The 18,856-nt window shown below is 34.3% G+C and overlaps 1 protein-coding gene across 3 annotated transcripts in view; it reads left to right on the top strand.

The window, feature by feature from the left end:
• Positions 1-18,856, top strand: part of DAAM (disheveled-associated activator of morphogenesis-like protein) — a 173,731-nt gene that overhangs the window by 113,913 nt on the left and 40,962 nt on the right. For all 3 annotated transcript variants that reach the window (XM_035354125.2, XM_035354124.2, XM_035354123.2), the window contains 8 exons: positions 4,037-4,125; positions 5,741-5,876; positions 9,082-9,279; positions 9,377-9,591; positions 9,754-9,820; positions 11,922-12,039; positions 12,301-12,433; positions 12,580-12,706. In XM_035354125.2, the coding sequence (XP_035210016.2) occupies positions 4,037-4,125; positions 5,741-5,876; positions 9,082-9,279; positions 9,377-9,591; positions 9,754-9,820; positions 11,922-12,039; positions 12,301-12,433; positions 12,580-12,706 (1,083 nt within the window). The remainder of the gene's footprint in view (positions 1-4,036; positions 4,126-5,740; positions 5,877-9,081; positions 9,280-9,376; positions 9,592-9,753; positions 9,821-11,921; positions 12,040-12,300; positions 12,434-12,579; positions 12,707-18,856) is intronic.

The following is an 18,856-nucleotide window of genomic DNA, read 5'->3' as shown; positions in this document are numbered from 1 at the left end:
TGAATAATAGTAATTCGACACGGGTTCACATCCCGAGGAATGGGCTGGCTGTATAAGGTGTTTCGTGGTTTTTGCTTTGTGTAACGTGAACTCATTAAAATAATCCCAAAGATTTTATCAATTTTCAGAAACTTTGGATAATAAGAGACAAATCTTATTTCCCTTTCAGTTTTGTTATGTGAACAGCTGATTGCATTTTTATTCTTATCTCTTTTATGTATAGCTCTCTTTTCTTCTGCATGGCTGTTTCCGTGATTTTCCTAGTAAGATTTACACACGTGTCACTCTTAAGAACACCATTATGAAGATAAAATATAGTACCTCTCAAACCATACTCCATTTAATGCGTTTGTGCTGTACCTTTTGTTTTACTTTGCCAGCAGATTTAGAGCATTTTCTCTGCTGAGCATTTAGATGTTGTTTCTTCCCGTATTAGTTAAATTTTAAAAAAAACTACCAAATTTCGGTTATTTTCATGTCTATGTCTAACCACTTTCGTGGAAACAAATCATCACTTCAGATTCTAGGGCATTTACCAGATTGTTGAAATCTGTTATTAGATTTTTAAGGTCTAGAACAGTGGTCTCAAACTCAAACTGCTTACGTGCCAATTGCACGATTTGAAAATATCTGACGGACCAGCCGTTTCTTTTCTTTTTTAAATAAAAATATTTAAAACAAGTTTAAAATACATAAACGATAATAATAATTCAAATTTAAATTTATACTTATTTTCTATCTGAAATCTGAAGTTTGGTTTTGCAAGATATTTTTGTTGGTTACATTTTGCAATTCAAATATCTTGACAACTAAATATTAAATTTTCAGACTGACATTTTTTTAATTAATTCTAACATATTTAATTAATCATTAAATAACTTAATATATTCTTTTACTTTAAATTAGCTCATTAATTTTAATTTGAACTAAAAATAAACAGATCATGAAAATTAAAAGAAAATTTTCCGAAGTGGGACAAAACTTGAGAACGAGCAGTGACAACCTAGACTCTTTCTGTTATTTATTACATTTTTCTTCGACGCTTAATTAAGAATACAAATATTTGCGTCTGAATAACTATAAATTTCTTTTATCTTACTACAATATGACACTTAATTGCATTTCAATTCTGAAAAATTATTAATTTCTAACTGTGAAAAAAGGCTGTTTACATATAAATGTATTCCCAAACAAGGCAACTATTCTTAGTGCAAAAATTCGTAATAGAGCTTATTTATCTTTTGACAGAAGTACGAATAAAAATTCAGAGTCTGCAGCTTCAAATCTTTGAATAAGATTTACATCATACTGTAAATTAATTAGCTCCATTTATTAATTATCTGGTGCGCTATTCATGTTTGTTTTAATGGTAAAGAAATAATGTAAACTCGGACTTGAAATCTCTGCTGCACCATATTTGCAACAAATACATAACTGAAATATATTCACAAGGCCCAAAAGATTCTCCGTATGCCTTCAGTTTGAGACCACTGGTCTAAGGCATTTACTACTTCAAAACACTCGAGAGCTATCTTCTTTCGAAAGGTGCTTTCATTCAAGTCTTACTAAGAGATATTGGATCTTATTGACGTAACACAAGAGGAAAAATATAGAATTGTACGCAAACTGATCATTTATTCTTGGGGGTGGGGGAGGAAAAAAAAGGTTCGGTAAATTGGCAACAATCAGCGATTTTAGCCATTCAATCACTAGTGGGCGCAAATAGTGCTCCACGTTTACTTATTCCAAAGCTTTATCCAGTCGCAAGCATAATTTTGTTATCTAGCGTACAGCGCTCAGTCGGACATTTCAGAAACTTGCATACTAATTTTCTTTATTTAAAACTATTATTTTGCGCACTAGTTATCATTATAAACTAGTGCGCAAAACATAAGGCATGAAATTATTGAAAACGGCTTTTTGAGATCAGTACAATGAAAAGCCAACTCAGTAGAAAGGCGATGTATATGCAAATATCAGTACCGTGATATCAACGGATACACGAAACGTGAAAAGTCATTGAGCACAGCGCAAGCAACTTATAAAGAAGAACAGAAGAAGCATTTCCAGGCATAAAATATACGTCTCTGTTGATGGTCGTTGGTCCCAAGAATCACTCTGAAATCCTCTAGATAATACAAAATATAAGACTGAAATTCAAGGATACATGCCGTGTTACCCGTTGGGTGATAATTTAAATATGTAGAAAATCGAGTATGAGTAATCATGACGTAAATACATCTGTACCTGTAAGATTTAATTTAGGAATAGTCCAAGGCACTACTTCCAACTGTGTTTCCGTGATATTGTTAAAAGATGTCAACTTAAAAGAATTAATTAATATTTTTATCTTGGAATTATCATAATAGCTGTAGTTACACTGCTGTGCATTAAAATTGCAACACCAGGAAGGAATGATGGGACGAACGTCAAAATCATATGAAAGAAAGAAGTTGCGATATGCAAATGAGAGTATTTCAGCGCATTTAGATGACGCAGGAAGGAGAAACGACATCTGGAGCACTGCATAAAAGTAAACTGGTGTAGTGAATTTCTCATTCGGAAAGTGCTTTGTGAGGTTGGAGCTTGTTCAGAATATCTATCATGTTATGCCTCGAATAAGAAGAGGAGCTGCTTACCAGCAAGTTTCAAAATTCGATACAGGCAGGAACGTTGCCTATCGAAAGTACAGGTTATCGCCGGTCGCACTGGTCGACATTCAACCATTGCCATGCGAATATGGAATCAATGGATCGCTGAGGGTCATACTGAACGGCATGCAGGATCTCAATGCTCTTCCATGACTAACGCCAGAGAGGACAGACATATTGTGAGGTCAGCCCTGCAAAACCGTACAACCCGATCACGGACCATTAGTCAGTAAATGGGCATGTTTGCAGCACGCCCAGTATCAGCTCGTAAGGTGCGTCGACGTTTGCAGCAGCGTGGACTATGAGTAGGGTGACCATTACCTCGGCTGCCCTTGAGAATGCAGCACAGAGAGAGACGACGACTCCGGTACGTCAAATGACAAAGCTGGGTACAGGAGTGGTACAATGTCGCCTTTTTAAACGAGTCCCGGTTCTACGTACAGTATTCTGTTGGCCGTATACGTGTCTGGAGGCTCCGAGGAGACCGCATATCGCCTGCTTGGAATCGATATCGGCATAGAGGCCCTGCACCTGACTGGCCACTGGCTTCACGACGCTCACATCTCTGTTCGAATCGACGGTAATTTGAACGCAGATGGGTACATTTCTGACATCTTACGTCCAGTGGTTGTACCCTATCTTCGAGGCCCCCAAACACCATGTAATGCAAGACCACATGTTACGTCCTCGATACGCAGGATATTCGATTGCTGTCCTGGCCTACACGATCTCCAGATCTGTCACCCATTGAAAACATCTGGTCATGGGTTGCTGAGAGACTGGCCCGCCACCCCTCTACAGGTAATACAGTTAATGAAGTTTGGCACAGACTTGAAGCAGTATGGAATGAGTTGCCCATTTCTTTCATCCAAGCCTAGTTTGACTCCATGCCTGATGGGGTAAGGGCCGTTTTAGCTGCCAGGGAAAGCAGCTGTTTCTACTAATTTCGCATCCCTGTAAACCTCCAAAATGCTTACAAATTTTATCATTTTGTCTTCATTCCATACAGTTTACGTGCAATATCTTTCTTGTATTAGCTTCACTTCATTGTGCTGCAATTTTAACGGCCAGCAGTGTAAATAAATCAGCCTGGTAATGCTGCTTAAGACTAAGCTTTTTTTTTTTTTTTTTTTGCATGCATTAGCCGTCAGCTAACTTTTGTATTTCAGTTATCAATAAATATCAAAATTTATTCTCAGTTCGTCCAATAATAGCTTGTTTATTGCTCCACTTGCTCGAAATAAGTAGTTAGCTTTGACGATTGCTATGTTATGTATATAGGCTCGAATTAATTTTTAATTTAAAATTATATATAATAAAGTATTTTAAATCTTCCTGATTACCGAGGTGTATGCATAATTAAAGATATTATTTTCTCATTTCAGCTACTTTTTCCGAGGGAAGAAGAAGAAATCATGGCTCGTGCTAAACTTTTAGATAATTTGAAAACTGCATTGCGAACGCAGCCTAACAGGTACATTTCATTTAATAGCAAAATCATTTTCTTTTCCTTTTTTATAGAAAGAATTATAATTTCAAACAATTTCCTCCCTAAAGCGTTTATAGGATGCATGCAATTTTGTTAATATATTTTAAAAAATCGGTGATCTGCATATTTTCTTTCCCGTGTTTTGAGTAAAATTGAAAATGGATGCACATTTCTTCATGTGCAATGCTTCAACGGTTTGGATGTGCAAATAAAATTTTTGAATCATCCGAATGTAACTAAAACGAACCATTTTCTCCTTTTATTTTCGTAGCCTATGTACACTGAAGTGCCCTCCCTCCCCCTCCCCAAAAAAAGGTAAGGGGAAAAAACTGGTCTAGATGAGTTTATGCAATGCAACGCTACCTGTGTATGCCATTAGTAGCGTCCACTAGTGCGTGTATGAAATGATGGATTTGTGAAGGTTTCTAGAATTGTTTTCGCTCTGAGAATAGCAAGTTTTAATGATATTTGTGATTTTTTAATACGGTCCAATTCTTGTAGCTAGCGAGAGGAGTCAACATTTCTGAGGTAAAGACTATGTTTGGATTTTAACATGTGATTGTTTCAAGAGCGTGCTGTGATTGCAAGAATTCCGGCAAAATTTCCTCCGCAAAATTAACGTCAGTTGTGTGGAAGTGAAAAGCTTCTGAATGTGCATGACTAGCATTAGCGCAATAATTTCACGCTATAAAGATCCATTAGCTTCAAGTAGCATCGAAATTCAATGCTAGGGTTTCGGCAATCATCAGCGTGAGAACTGTGGAACGTCCATTGAATTGTATGGGCTTTGGAAGCCGACATCAAACTAGAGTACCCATGATGAATGAATGACGCAAAGTTATGGAGCTGCCGCGATCTAGGAATTTCGGGCATTGGGCATTTGTTGACAAGAAAGGAGTTGTCTGGTCTCCGCAATCTCATTTGCAGTTGATTCGGTTATCTGGAAGATCTTGTGTGTAGAGGAAAAAAAAAAGTGTGAAACCACGGATTCCACGTGTCAGCTAAAGACTAAAGGCTGTGGTTGCTTCTTAACGATATGGCATTTTTTAAATGACATTCAGTAGAACACCTGGAACATCTACAAACGTGTCTGATAGATGAACACTAAATGCGCATCTTTTGTGATGAGTAATATCTGGTCATACCCTTTACTCATTCTTATGGATTTCGCTTCTTCTAGAAGGATAATGCACAATCATACAGGCTTGGAAACTCAAATTATAGTTAGGGCAACACTTAAGTATGGTATCCTAAGTCACCAGATTTCAACTTTATCGATCATATCTAGGATGCTATGCAATGCACTGCGGAATAAAAATTTCTGCATACGCGAATGCAACAAAATTATGTGCAGTTAGACAGAAAGTGTAGCCGATATATTGCCGATATATCGTTGTCTCTTAATCGTGGAGTATATGTTGCGGCAGCGATACTTTTCCGTTCCAGAACCTATTAAGTATTAGGCGGGTTTCCACCCCCCCCGTTTGGTACTTCAGTGTATATTATTAACTGTTTGATAAATAAATGTTTCACATAGTTATTGAACAAATTGACAATTAGTATTTATTATCCAATTAATTATTATTTATTATTATTTTAGTTTTGTTATGAGATTCTTGGAACAAGATGGATTATCTGGAATACTGAATTTCCTTCTAAGTATGGACTATAATACAGCCGAAAGTCCAATCCATACGTCACTTATAGGTTGTGTAAAAGCTCTGATGAATAATTCTGTAAGTAAATAATGTATACTGAAAAATTGTGCACTTTCATAACAATTGTACATTTACAGTAATTATACACTAAGTGCGTTTGCGCATTGAAGAATGATTTTTTATTCTAATTTAAAGAATTATAATACGTAGAATGTGGACTTTTTAATATAAATACAGGGTTAATTTTCAAAGGTATTTCTAATCATTATCTGATTGTAAATACTTATCTATATTTATATATTATTTATATTTTTTACTTATATACCATAAATACAATGCTGTTTGTATAAAACCGAAATAATATTACAAACAGACTATAAAAAGAATAACTTATTTTCGTTTATAGATTTTTCATTTGTAAGATTCAGTAGGCTATGTATGAATAACATGTAGCTGAAACTCAATATCGAGTTCATATCGATTTCAGTTAGGATAAGAGGCCTTGAAAAAATTCCAAACAAAATTTTGCCTTTATTTTGGTACCTAATAAAATAATCCCAAGACATTCTAGATGATATGATATATCTCTGACAATACTTACGGGCACTTTATGGATCTACATTAAGGCATCCCACTTCATTAAGTAAGCCGAAAGGAAGATTTTTCTGATTTCTGAAGAACGTGAACGGTATAACAAAAGCCAATAAATATCTCATTCACCTAAAAGATAAAATGTTCTGGGTACAGGGAAGCAATTCTAGAATTTGTATTTCTGCTGTAAGATGAATTATAACATATTTTAAAACTGAAATAGACACACACACACACACACACACAAAAAAAAAAAAAAAAAAAAAAAAAAAAAAAAAACGCTGGTGCAAAGGATTGATTCAAATATGTCACACCATTATACTAGGAGCAGAGCTTCACCCCCATCTTTCGGCTCACCAGCGGCCTGGCGCTGGTGAGCCGAGTCGCTGAACACTGGTAGTTCGGTCCGAGGTTCGAATCCCGTGAACGGGCTGGCTGCATGGGCGTTTTCGGGGTTTTCCCCATGTGTAACGTGTATACGAGCCAGTTTCCCTTAGAAAGTCCTCCACGAAGGCATCCCTTCCCTTAGGCAGATAGCCCTCGAGGCTTTACGATAATCACACACACACTTCACCCCATCTTTCCAACAGCAACGTCATAGCAGTGTCAGCGACAAACGACATTTGATCAGTGACCTATGACGTTTGTACGTGAAGGCTTTTGAAACATTTGCACGCAGGGTCTCCAGATCATTCTCCGAATATTGCAGAAGCGAAAACCATCGGCTGGAGTTCTGGAGTTGTTTCTAACCGAGTTGGCCCCTTAACGCTAATTGACTGCGAAGCTATCAAGGGCCTTACTACGGCCGAGTGTAATAACAGCTTTGAGAGAGAGTAACCAAAAAGGCGGACGCGCGCTAATCAGAAACTCTGATTCTCTCTAACTCAGCAAGTAGAACTTCGCGGTTAAATACCACTCCTCCTCATTATGTATTCAAACGTGATTCTAAAACTACGTTCTGGCCGGAAGTAGTAAGTTGAAGTTAAGAATTTGACAGGAAAGAAGTTTAACTAAAAATTTAACTGTTAATAAAATTAACATAATTCTTACACCAGTCTCCACTGCCGTCTGTATGTACGCTAACTTCGAGAACGGTTATTGGGGTCAATGGAACTGTCGCTGGTTACCTGTTTTTTAGCCCACTGTCGTACAAGTGCCTTCTGTTGGTTTATGTATTTAGATACTGCTGGATCTTCTGAGCATAGTATGTGGCGACCAATTTCACTCGCGTCCAGCAGGAAAAGGATCACTACTCGCCGTTCTTATAATCTGATTACCCGTTCGAGCAGAAATTTGTTCCTGAATATAGCTTGCTATTGTTTAAGTTCGTCATTGCTTTCGCAACAGTTCAAATACGCAAGGTTAAATAGTGCTAACATTTTGGCCTGAACTCATAGCGGTCTCCCGGAGCGATAAACTAACATCTCTGAGTTTAAGGATTGTGCTTCTCATTTTATGATAGGTGACGTTAAGCGGCTGAGCACGAAAATCGAGATATTGCGCTAACAAACGCAAGACTTAATCTGACTTCTTAAGTCGCACGGGGAAAAGAAAAGTTTCATTCAATCAGTGTTTTATACCGTTTAAGCTCCCCGACATATGTCGCTGATTGGACCCAGACACTTAAAAAATTGAACCATTTGCATGGCTTAGTTAATCTGTAACCTCCCCATTTTGCATAAACCTTCCTTCTATTTATGCATTGGAATATATAGCCGCAAACGCCAGCGTCGTATCTAGAGAGTGCAGTTTGTCAGAATTTTGCTGTCGAATGGTACTCATTTGAAGCACTTTTTGGTCGAATGGTACTCATTTGAAGCCGAGTTGTGTCCCACTGATTTCTTCCTCTAGGATTAATTCAAAAGGATTAAACGAGGATGAGCTACTTAAGGATAATCTTTATCATCTTCCTTCTATAGCCTAATCTTCTACTTCTTCTAATACAGGATCTCTTATGACTCAACGCATTGTCATCCTGCTATTACGTTTCTACATCTTCAAGTCGACTTTTTTTTCCATTTTGGGAAGTGAAAGGGCATCGTACGTATATTATGTATCATATCATTCCTGCTTTTAGTATTATCAGGAATAATTTGGTAGAATTTTAGGAGTCGTGAGAAATCTCAAAATGTTTTAGCATGTAAATTAATGGTAACTGGTTCTTCGTGTCATGTTATATCGACTTCCAATATACTTCAAAGATATGGTCTACACTTTCATGGAACAGAGGAAACCTTTTTAGCGTAAGAAAATCACATTAAATAAATAAGCTTGTAAGTTATTGTGCCATCTGTTGTTGTGGCGTAGTAGTCTGCATATCAATCCAATAATCTGAAGACTTGAAGTCAAGTTCGGTGGAGGCAAAACAAAAGTTTGAAGAAATCAATGTCTCTGACAGGCTATTATTAAATTAACTAATTATAGCAGTTTGTAGGCTCTTTTTAGTTGTTAATATTATTGTTTAAATGCTAAATTCTTATTAATTGTGCGAAAATGTGATAAAACTTAATTGGGACGAGATAGTTTTTTCTTTACCTTTCTACCCTTTTTTTTTTTTCTTTTTTCTTTTTTCTTTTTTTGTTACTCTCTTTATTTTCTTAAGCGCTTGATTTTTGTGTTGTAATATAATATGAATTTTTTCTTTCAACAACTTTATAATGCTGTTAATTTCTTTTCTAATTACTATTTTTAGAGTGGCCGAGCGCACGTACTTGCTCATCCAACAGCCATAAATACCATTGCCCAGAGCCTTAGTACAGAGAATATTAAAACAAAAACTGCAGTCCTAGAAATTTTAGGAGCTATGTGTTTGGTTCCTGGCGGTCACAAAAAAGTTTTAGAGTCCATGTTACATTTTCAAAAATTTGCTGTCGAAAGAACACGCTTTCAGGTAATTATTTTCATCATGGAAATAAAGATTTCATTAGTAGCTATGTACCCTCCTGTTCATGAAGTCATTTTAAGGCTTATTTTCTTTATTCTTTTAGACTGTTGTAAACGACTTGGACCGTAGCACTGGAATGTATCATGATGAAGTTAGTTTAAAGACTGCTATAATGTCCTTCATTAATGCCATAATTAATTATGGTCCTGGTGAAGATCATTTAGAATTCCGTTTGCATTTGCGATATGAGTTTCTTATGTTAGGCATTCAACCTGTGATGGAAAAGCTCAGAAGCCACGAAAATGCAACTCTTGATCGGTATGTTTTATTTAGATTTATATCTGTCATGTGATAGAAATGTTACGAAATGATTAAGAAAAATTTTAATGGTTCTTATATATGCGTGAATTTTTCTCGAAGAATTGTTTTCGGTACAAAATTCTGCCATTTTGATTATTTTAGCAATTCATAATATTCTAGGCACTTGGATATATTTGAAATGGTACGTAATGAAGATGAAAAAGAAATGTCTCGGAAGTTCGAATGTGTAAGTTTTGATCATATATTAATTTCTTTACTTAATCTGATGTAATATTTTTTATCCCATTACATTGATTTCTTTCCAAATGAAATTATTTTATTGTTTTATGATATTTGTATGTAAAATACACCTCTGTTCAAGAAGCTCGTAAAAATCTCACGTCAAATCTTGAAACATATAATAATTAAATTCAGTTAATACAGGTTATTAGCATACTCTGCGCAGAAAAAATGTATTCTGTTGACATCGTCTGAGACACCGCAGTGTTGTAGTGCAAATGAATTTAAAGCATCTTTCTACCATCGTATTTTGAGCAAACAAATTAGTGTTTCTTTGAATCATAAACAAATACTTGCCATGCCACAGATACATACATTACTTCTGCCACTGTGACCTCGCTATTCTCTGTTGAAGGGTTCTGCAGCGTCAGTATTTTCAGACAGTACTAGCTATAGACAACGATGCATGCGACAGCCAGTTTCTGATAGATAGCGAAAGAGTCATTATACTCTTGCTTCCAGGAATATCAGGAGCGAGGGAGCAAACATGTTTATCCCATTGGATGTTACTTCAAAGATGACTTAATACTAATCTTTACATTTTAAAAGGAAGTATCTTACAATTTAAGCGAACTCTTTTTTAAAAAGGAATATATATCTTTTTATTTGCAACGTATGTTGCAGCTTTAATTTGCTTGGCTCCCTTTTTAATTTACAATTTATTTTAAAATTTATATTATTTTTTAAGTTTGTTTATTTATTGTTTGTTTTCTAAAATTTTGGACCTATGTAATAATAACCTTATATTAATCTACGTTTTTAAAATCCAGATATTGTTTGAAATATGAGTTTCAGTAACCTTTTCAACATTTTTATTAGGATTTCTGTTTGGTGTAAGCTTGTTACGTTAAATAATTCATATTTGCCAACGAGTAAATTTGTTTACGACGGTCACTGCAGAATGTTAGTAATATTTACACGTATAGAAACATATATATGTATTGAAACTTAAGTATTTGTTATTCTTTTAACCTTAATTTATGCCATCCGTCAGCCAATGAGACTGTCCAGTAGACAGATGAAATCCACCAGAAAGATTAGAATAAAAGTAAATTAGAAAGCTAAAGCAAAGGAATCATAATTTAAAATAAGCTGTATTCTAAAACAGCTTATTTTTATTTAATTTTGTCACCCTATTTAGAATAGGGCTTCTCATAAAATAGTGCTTCAAAACAATATTATTACGTAGTGTATTGTCAGAATAAACTACAGAAAAAATTCTTCCGTTAAAAACTGCTGCGTAAATTTGGTAATCAAGGCATACCAGATCCTTATTAAATAATTTATGGAGCAGTTTGTAAAACTTGATATACCATTGTTTGAAACTTTAACAGTTAAAAAAAATTCCGAGTGCAACAAGAAATAAAATTGAATTAAAGCAGTGAATTATATAAAAGATATTTGATATCCATATTATTACAGTCAGAAATTGCTTTCAGCTTATTTCAAATATTATGTTTTTATTTTACAAAATATCAGGCAAGACAAGGAATTATAATGTGATCAGATTCAGGTCTAAACTTAGTTTTTTTTCCATACTACAAAATTCACTAAGCTTAAAATGGATCTTCATTATCAACTGCGAGTATGTGGTAGTAGGGAAAGAACGATTTTTTATTATGCGTTTATTCTTTTATCCATCACGACCGTTCCTTTGGAGACCAAAGAATAATCGAAATTCCATATACAAAAATGAAATTCCATAAATTTTTAAAGGTAGGTAGACCTTACATATTCCATTAAACAGTCAAATAAATTGTTAGAGGGAAACATTTTACTCATAAACTGAAGGAATTTTATATTTATATATGAGTAATGCAAAGAATAAAGTTAATTTATCCTGCAAATTTTGTTACTTAATTCAGTCAGTTTACATTCATTTAAATAATCGTAGAATCTTTGAATATAAATTCATAAACAGTAACAGCATTTCATTATTTTTTTCCTATACTCTTTTAGTTATTTTTCCCCATTTATTTATAATATGACAATGTGTAATGTGTTTAACATTTCAAAGCAAAACTTAAAATTGAAATAATATTTTATAGGTGCACATTGATACAAAGAGTGCCAGCAGTATGTTGGATGTACTTAAGAAAAAGCTGTCCCACACACCTGCCTATCCTCATTTCCTTTCTTTACTATACCACTGCATACAGCTACCACGTATGTTGCTTTTAGATTCTTTATAGTTTTGTAAGGCAGTTAAGATATTTGTTAACAGTGATATTTTCAAAATTGTATCAGTTCTTTTCTCCGTATTGTACTTTCTGACATGTCTTAAAGAAGAGAAGATTAATGTTTCTTCTTTAAGACATGTCAAAATTATAACTTCTTAAGCAGAGTAGCAATTTGTAGTCATTGCTTCTACTTTATTTTAATTTTATATTCTAGCGTGAAACTAATTTTTCATTTTAAATATTTCAGTAGACTACAGTATATGTCTGCAACACTGGCTTCTTTTCGATCGCATAGTTCAACAAATTATACTACAGGGAGAAAACGGTGAAAATCCTGATTATTCCCCAATTAATATCAATGTGAGAGAAATTGTACAATTGTAAGTCGCAGTTCCTTTCATGCAGTTATTTGTATTTCATTAACACTGTAATACTGATATATGATAAATAGTCATATTGATAATACTGATGTTTATATGAAGTAAAACGAAACTGTAACTTACTGATATATTACTATCGCTTTCAGATTAGCAACAGAAGATGAAGTGAAATTAGCGAAAAGCAGAGCTCAAGCTCTTGAACAAGAAAATGTTGAGCTAACAAATCAGCTTTCTAAAAAAGAACAAGAACTTGAGCAGCAAATCCAAGGAAAAGTAAGAGTTGTGTCTTTACTACTTCAAAGCATTTTATTACTAAAAACTTTCGAATTTGAGGAAACCTCTCGGAAATTGCTACGAATAAACTTAAGTTTTCATTTATAATGGGTTCTTTTCCTCGGATTCTCTGATGCAATATTATGCGAAATTCTGTGTCTATAAAGAAGGTGACAAAAAGTTCTTGCGTAATTTGACGAAAGTGTGAAAGTTAAAGCATTAATACATTATTATATCACAACAGTAAACATTCATTTTTCCATATTTCATTATCAAACATGATGTATTTTAAAGAATAAATTTAAATAAGGAGTGAATCTAAGAGTGAATTTTATCAATAACGCTTTTTGAAGTAAAATTGAAAGGCACTGCAAAAATTGAATATAAAACATCTTTCGTTCCTTTGTCTATATGGATATCAAGTTTCTGTCAAGATTGTAGCTTTTAATGCCTGAAATAGGCCTAGAACTCTCAGCTGTCTTACATGCCATCAAATAAAATGGATCCGTATTTTCTAGTCACTGATTATTCCTAATGAAGCGAAGATAAGAATAACAGCCTACTCAATGTAATAGCAGTTGATTTCTGTGCCATCAAATAAATATGCAAGATGATACTTGAAAATCCTTCAAGCTTCAAAGAAGAATAAAACCTTCCTGACTTCTTAAACCCTTTTTTTTTTTATTTATGGGGTTTTCTGAAAGTCCTTCCCGCATTTTATTTAACTATAAATTTGTAACAAACAGAAATACTTCAGTGAAATAAAATTTGAACTGAACAGCAGTCACCAGATTTTTACCTGACAACACCGCACGCTGAAAGAACAAGATGACTACGAAAGATGAAATGAATCTAAAATTCTGCATTCTGGAGCGTCGGAAGTTTAGTAAAATATGCCAAAAAATTTCGTTAATGTGTAAAACCTCGAAAAGTAATCTTCTTGATGTATGAAACATCAAGAAGTAGCATTAAAAGTTTCCTGAGATGGAAAGTGTCGCGAATATACCACGAAGTGGCCAGTCGAGGGACAATCAAGTAAAGGACAAAGAGATGATCAATTAAGGACCGCGTTTTGCGAAGAACATTCTGTGAAAATTCTTGGAGTTGCATGTGACGCAATCCACATTATTTAGGATCATCCGACATTGATGTCAATAAGAGTTGTATAAGCTGAAGATTGTGCACTATTCGCTTGTTTTCAGTCAGCCATTTCGAGATAAAATTGCAATAGTTTTGTCTCTAGAAACTTTGCAAGCCAGTTCTTGATGATTTTTACGTACGGGAATTTTTTTAGACTCATCGGTATTGAATATTTGATGCATTAGCATACGATCCCAACTTTGCATATAGCAATCAGCACGTACTCCTGAATCCATGTGATCTTGAAATTGCGTGATCACTTGGCTGTCAGGTGATCCTTTAAGCATGCGGTGTTGCTAGTAAAAACTACAACTAATGGGCAGTATAAGTTGTATTTCATAAAATATCTCTTAATTGTTAATAATCGAACTTATTCTGGTTTAAATAGGAGATATTTTGAAAAATGCCGTACCTTATGCCGAAACCTCTACTTTTCCTGTATTATTGTTTGATTATTTATGGATAATAATATCATTTTATCTGCGAACCATGCCAGTTAAGTAAAATATACGAAAAGCTAGAAAGTGGTACAATCAAGTGCTATTATTTATACTTTCAAAAATAAATTTCAGGTATAAATAAAAATATACTTGCATTCATTATTAAATTTCATTCACCTGCATTTCTGATGAAAGCATCATTCGTCTTCCCAGACAGCCAAACTTTCCTAGTTGATAATCCATTAATGTGATTAGTAAACTGCACATAAGGCTGGCATTTCCGCATGTTAACTTATGGGCTAGATATTTTTCTGTTTTAAATACTATTAAAAATTGATCTTACAAAGATATTCAGTTATTTAAATTAATACTTATTTAAGAAATTAAAATTGAATAAACAATCAAATTACAAAAACAATAGCTAATAATAAATAAATTAAATATTTGTATCCCTTTAAACGACTTCAAAAGAAAAATATTTTCTATCGTGTATGGGCGGAATTATACTCGATTTTTGCAAAGGTATATTCCTCTTTCTACAAACTGACTTTTACGTAAGCTTTTTAAATGCAAGAGAGTATCGAATTTGTTGGAAGTGTAAAGGAACCTAGATCACATAAAAGTCGTTAAACATGGAAGTTACGAGTTAGAGTATGAATTGAACACGTTGTTGTTTAAATTCTTCATCGCATGCTGAAGAAAAATTGCAAAAATATGTGGCGAACTGTTTCAAAAAGAGATTTAAAAAAATGTCAGAATAAAAAAGATTTAAAAAGATACAGAACTAGCAAGATGGCATAATAGTTTTGTTGAAACATTGATTAGCAGAATATAGAACTACTACGAATCGTCCTAACCTGATTATCACATAAGGCATGATTGCCCGCTATTCAGATTCGACCCAGAGAGTCTGGTTTTTAATGAAATCTGGATTCTAGTTTTATGAATAGAATCTCCGAGTTGAATAATCATTTCTTCGTACATGAATTATGTTATGGTTTAATAAGTCACCTTTCCGTTTGTAATGAGAGAAATGGAAGTTCTGCAGTATTTTTTATTGGACTGGGAATTAAATTTGTTTCATTTGTTTACCCCTTATGATACAGAGTTGGATTAACCATAAAGCAAAATAACCGCGTGCTTAAGGCATCAATGAAAAAAGGCACCACACACACACGCCATAATGCTTAAAACTGAAAGAGAAGAAACTCCATAAAACGATGCTTAGTAACTCGGGTGTAGGCACCACAAACGTTTCCCAATCGATTTTACCAAGGATTGTCTGGTGCAACTAAACTCAGACCGAGAGAAAAGAAATAGGAGAGGGACACAGGCGTTATATTTTAAATGCATGTGGGAGCATCAGAATTTTTTAAGCACTTAGGCCTCTTACCCCGGCATCGCTGTGGCAGTTGCTGTTGGAGTTGCTTGGCAAGCATGACAGTTAATGTCAATGATTTAAATTCCAGATCTGCATACAATATATGACGGCATCGACGGCTAAAGTCAACCGTAACGTTAACTATCTGTTAACCGTTGCATATTATTGTTACTATATAGAAATACTGAGCAAATGCAATCAAAGATAAACTCATTTTTTCCTCATAGTTATAAAAATATGATTAAATATAATAATGTAATAATAATTTCATTTACAAATATGTTTATATAAGTTAATAAAGTAAACCCCATTAACACGAATTCACTTAAGACGAGCACTTGATTAACATGAAAAAAATTTCGGTCCCAGTAACAATGTATGTGAACTCAGAGGACATTTGATCAGTTACACGAATTTCGGTTTGTACGAATTACGAACTGTTTTTAAGTCTGTTGCGTCATTAGATTTTTTAATTTAACACGAACTTTCAAATTCTTTCATATTTCTTTCCTGTTGTTTCTCTGCTAGGGCTTGCGTTCAGAAATGTTCTATCCCGTTTAATTGAAAACCTCAAACAATACATTGTATTCTTTAAAACATTGATCAGCAATCGCAAATCATCGCGCCAACAATGAGCTTCAGTCAATAAACGCAATTCTCTGTTTAAATATGTTTTTTTATTCTTTAAAAATTAGCTAGTACGACTAACGTTAAATCTTGACCAATTCTTGAATTGAGCAGGTAAAATTACTTACATGTCTTCTTCCTCCGGTGGACACCGGAGCTAATCAATATCTTCTCTTCTTCCTAAAACTCAGTGGAACACAGTATACTAAATAATAATTCCAGCTTAAATTTAAATGAATTGAATTTACAATGAAATAGTTACATAGATTTATTGGACTGTAGAATTTTCAGGGGGCATTAATATGTCTTTATTCTCCGAAAGTTCTAGCGGCAGACCTGTAGATAGCAATCTGGTAGCTTTCAGGATGCAACAACTAAAGTTAAATTGCAAACAGTATAAAAGTAATTCATAGCCAAGAGGAAGAAGACAGGCATAGATCTGCAAACAAAACTAAAAATCCTAGAGAAACTTCTTAATGTTGTTTCTTCCGGTTCCGGGATCAAATCTAAGCGACTTTGCAGGGCTAAGTACGAAGATGTCAAAACTTACTTCTAGAATGATTCAATGATGTGCCCGCTTACAATGTACCTTTTAGGACCTATAATTCAGTCGAAAGCAAACGGCATTGCAAAAAATTTAGACAGTTAAGATTTCAGTTATTCCTCTGGTTGGTTATACAGTTTCCAAAAGAGACACTCAATTTCATCATCACTGGTTTTTGGTGAAGCAAATGAAGCTGGTGAAGAAGGCGCAGACAACTAGTTGCATGAATTTGACCGAGTGAGAGAAAAGTATGCCTCTTGTGATGTCCAAAATATGGACAAAACTTGACTTTTTTTACAATCTTTTGCCAAGTCTTAACCTTGGAATAAAAAGTGACAAGTGTCATGAATGGCGGAGCTAATAAACAACGCTTAACTCTTTTCCTTGTGTTTAATACAGGCGATTGTGATAAACACTGTCCTTGGCCGGTAGGTAAGTACAAGAAACTACGCTATTTTAAAATCATAAGTAGTACTTACCTTGCATCTACAGTCACAATTAGAAAGCTTGTATCGATAGCTTATCATTTGGTTTCTTCGATTTGATATTCGAATGGTAGCTTAGAATAGGCATGTTCTTAGGACACTCGACATGATCTGAACTTAACCAATGTAAAGTTTCACGCCCCCCATCGCCAAAATGTAACAAGTCGTCTGCAGCCTTTGGATCAAGGCATTATTGCAGTTATGAAGCTGTCTTATCGCAAACGACTTATGACAGCTGCTGTCATTTTCGTCCCTATGATATAGAGGTGGTGTTGTGGTGTATTTAATTATGGCAAAGCACAATAGGGCTATCTAGCCTAAGGGAAGGGATGCCTTTCGTGGAGGACTTTCTAAGGGAAACTGGCTCGTATACACGTTGCACATGGGGAAAACCACGAAAACGCCCATGCAGCCAGCCCGTTCGCGGGATTCGAACCTCGGACCGAACTACCAGTGTTTAGCGTCTTTCCAGCCCGGCCGTTGGTGGGCTCTATGATATAGAGGAATTTTTCATCAAAAAATTATCTGTGAGTGCATTTTTTCAAGTTAAGTGCAGTAATTAATGTAGTGCTGTGATGTTTTCTATGATGGCATACATAATACATTGTGGTAAATATATACTGTAAATGGTTAATGTGTAGAAAAAATTATTCTAAAAATAAAATATGAATTCTCAGTTTACATGAATTTTTTTAACACAAACTCTTGATTTTTCGGTCTTTTGAGATAAGTGTTAGCGAGAGTTTACGGTAATACAAATATATTAATAATTTAATTATAATAATTAACTCTTTCATCTTAAAAATTAACCAATTCTGAGAAATATATAATCCTCTTTGCTCTTTTTTATTATTAGTTCTTTAGTAAACTTTCTTTTTTTTTTTTTACTATTCTTTTTTTTAAATATTAGTTTAAATATTTCTGCGGCGACACTCACTGTTAAGTCACGAATGTCAGCGATTGTTCTTAGACATTAATTATTAATTGTTAGACTACAGTATGATTTTAAAAATATTTTTTAAATTTGCCTACACATTTGGTGGTCTTTTTCCAAATTCGGTATGTTTAATTTATAGCATTTCTCTTGAATGTTGAAGCTAGTCGAGTAGCCGATGTAGCCCCCACCCGGGCTGCTTTCATATGGACAATCTGATTTTTCAAACAAATTGCTGGTTGACAATTTCATTATATGACCGACTGGATTTTCCAGGCTTTCTTTTGAAATTATTAAATTTTCGAATTAACTATTGAGTTAAGTTTGACGCAAAACAGTAAATTAAATTTTTTTTTCATAAGGAATGCACTGTTGCCTATTGTGTATTTCAAAAGAGTCTTCTGAGCAGGGCCAGAGCTAGGCTTTCCGCTGCCCGGTGTAAATTGTAATTTCTAAATACCGGCTTTGCTGCCAAGCAAACGTTTTTGAATTATAACTTGAAAATTTGTTTCAATTTTTGTTGAATGACAGTAAACGAAATTTTGTAAAAAAATACTTATTTGTATTCCATTTTTTTTAATGAAGTCCAAATAAGCAAT

Source organism: Stegodyphus dumicola, chromosome X2, assembly GCF_044657685.1.
Source record: "Stegodyphus dumicola isolate Sdum_Otavi_A_Nest chromosome X2, ASM4465768v1".
Taxonomy (NCBI): Eukaryota; Metazoa; Arthropoda; class Arachnida; order Araneae; family Eresidae; genus Stegodyphus; species Stegodyphus dumicola.
This window is presented reverse-complemented; position numbering and strand designations above follow the sequence as displayed.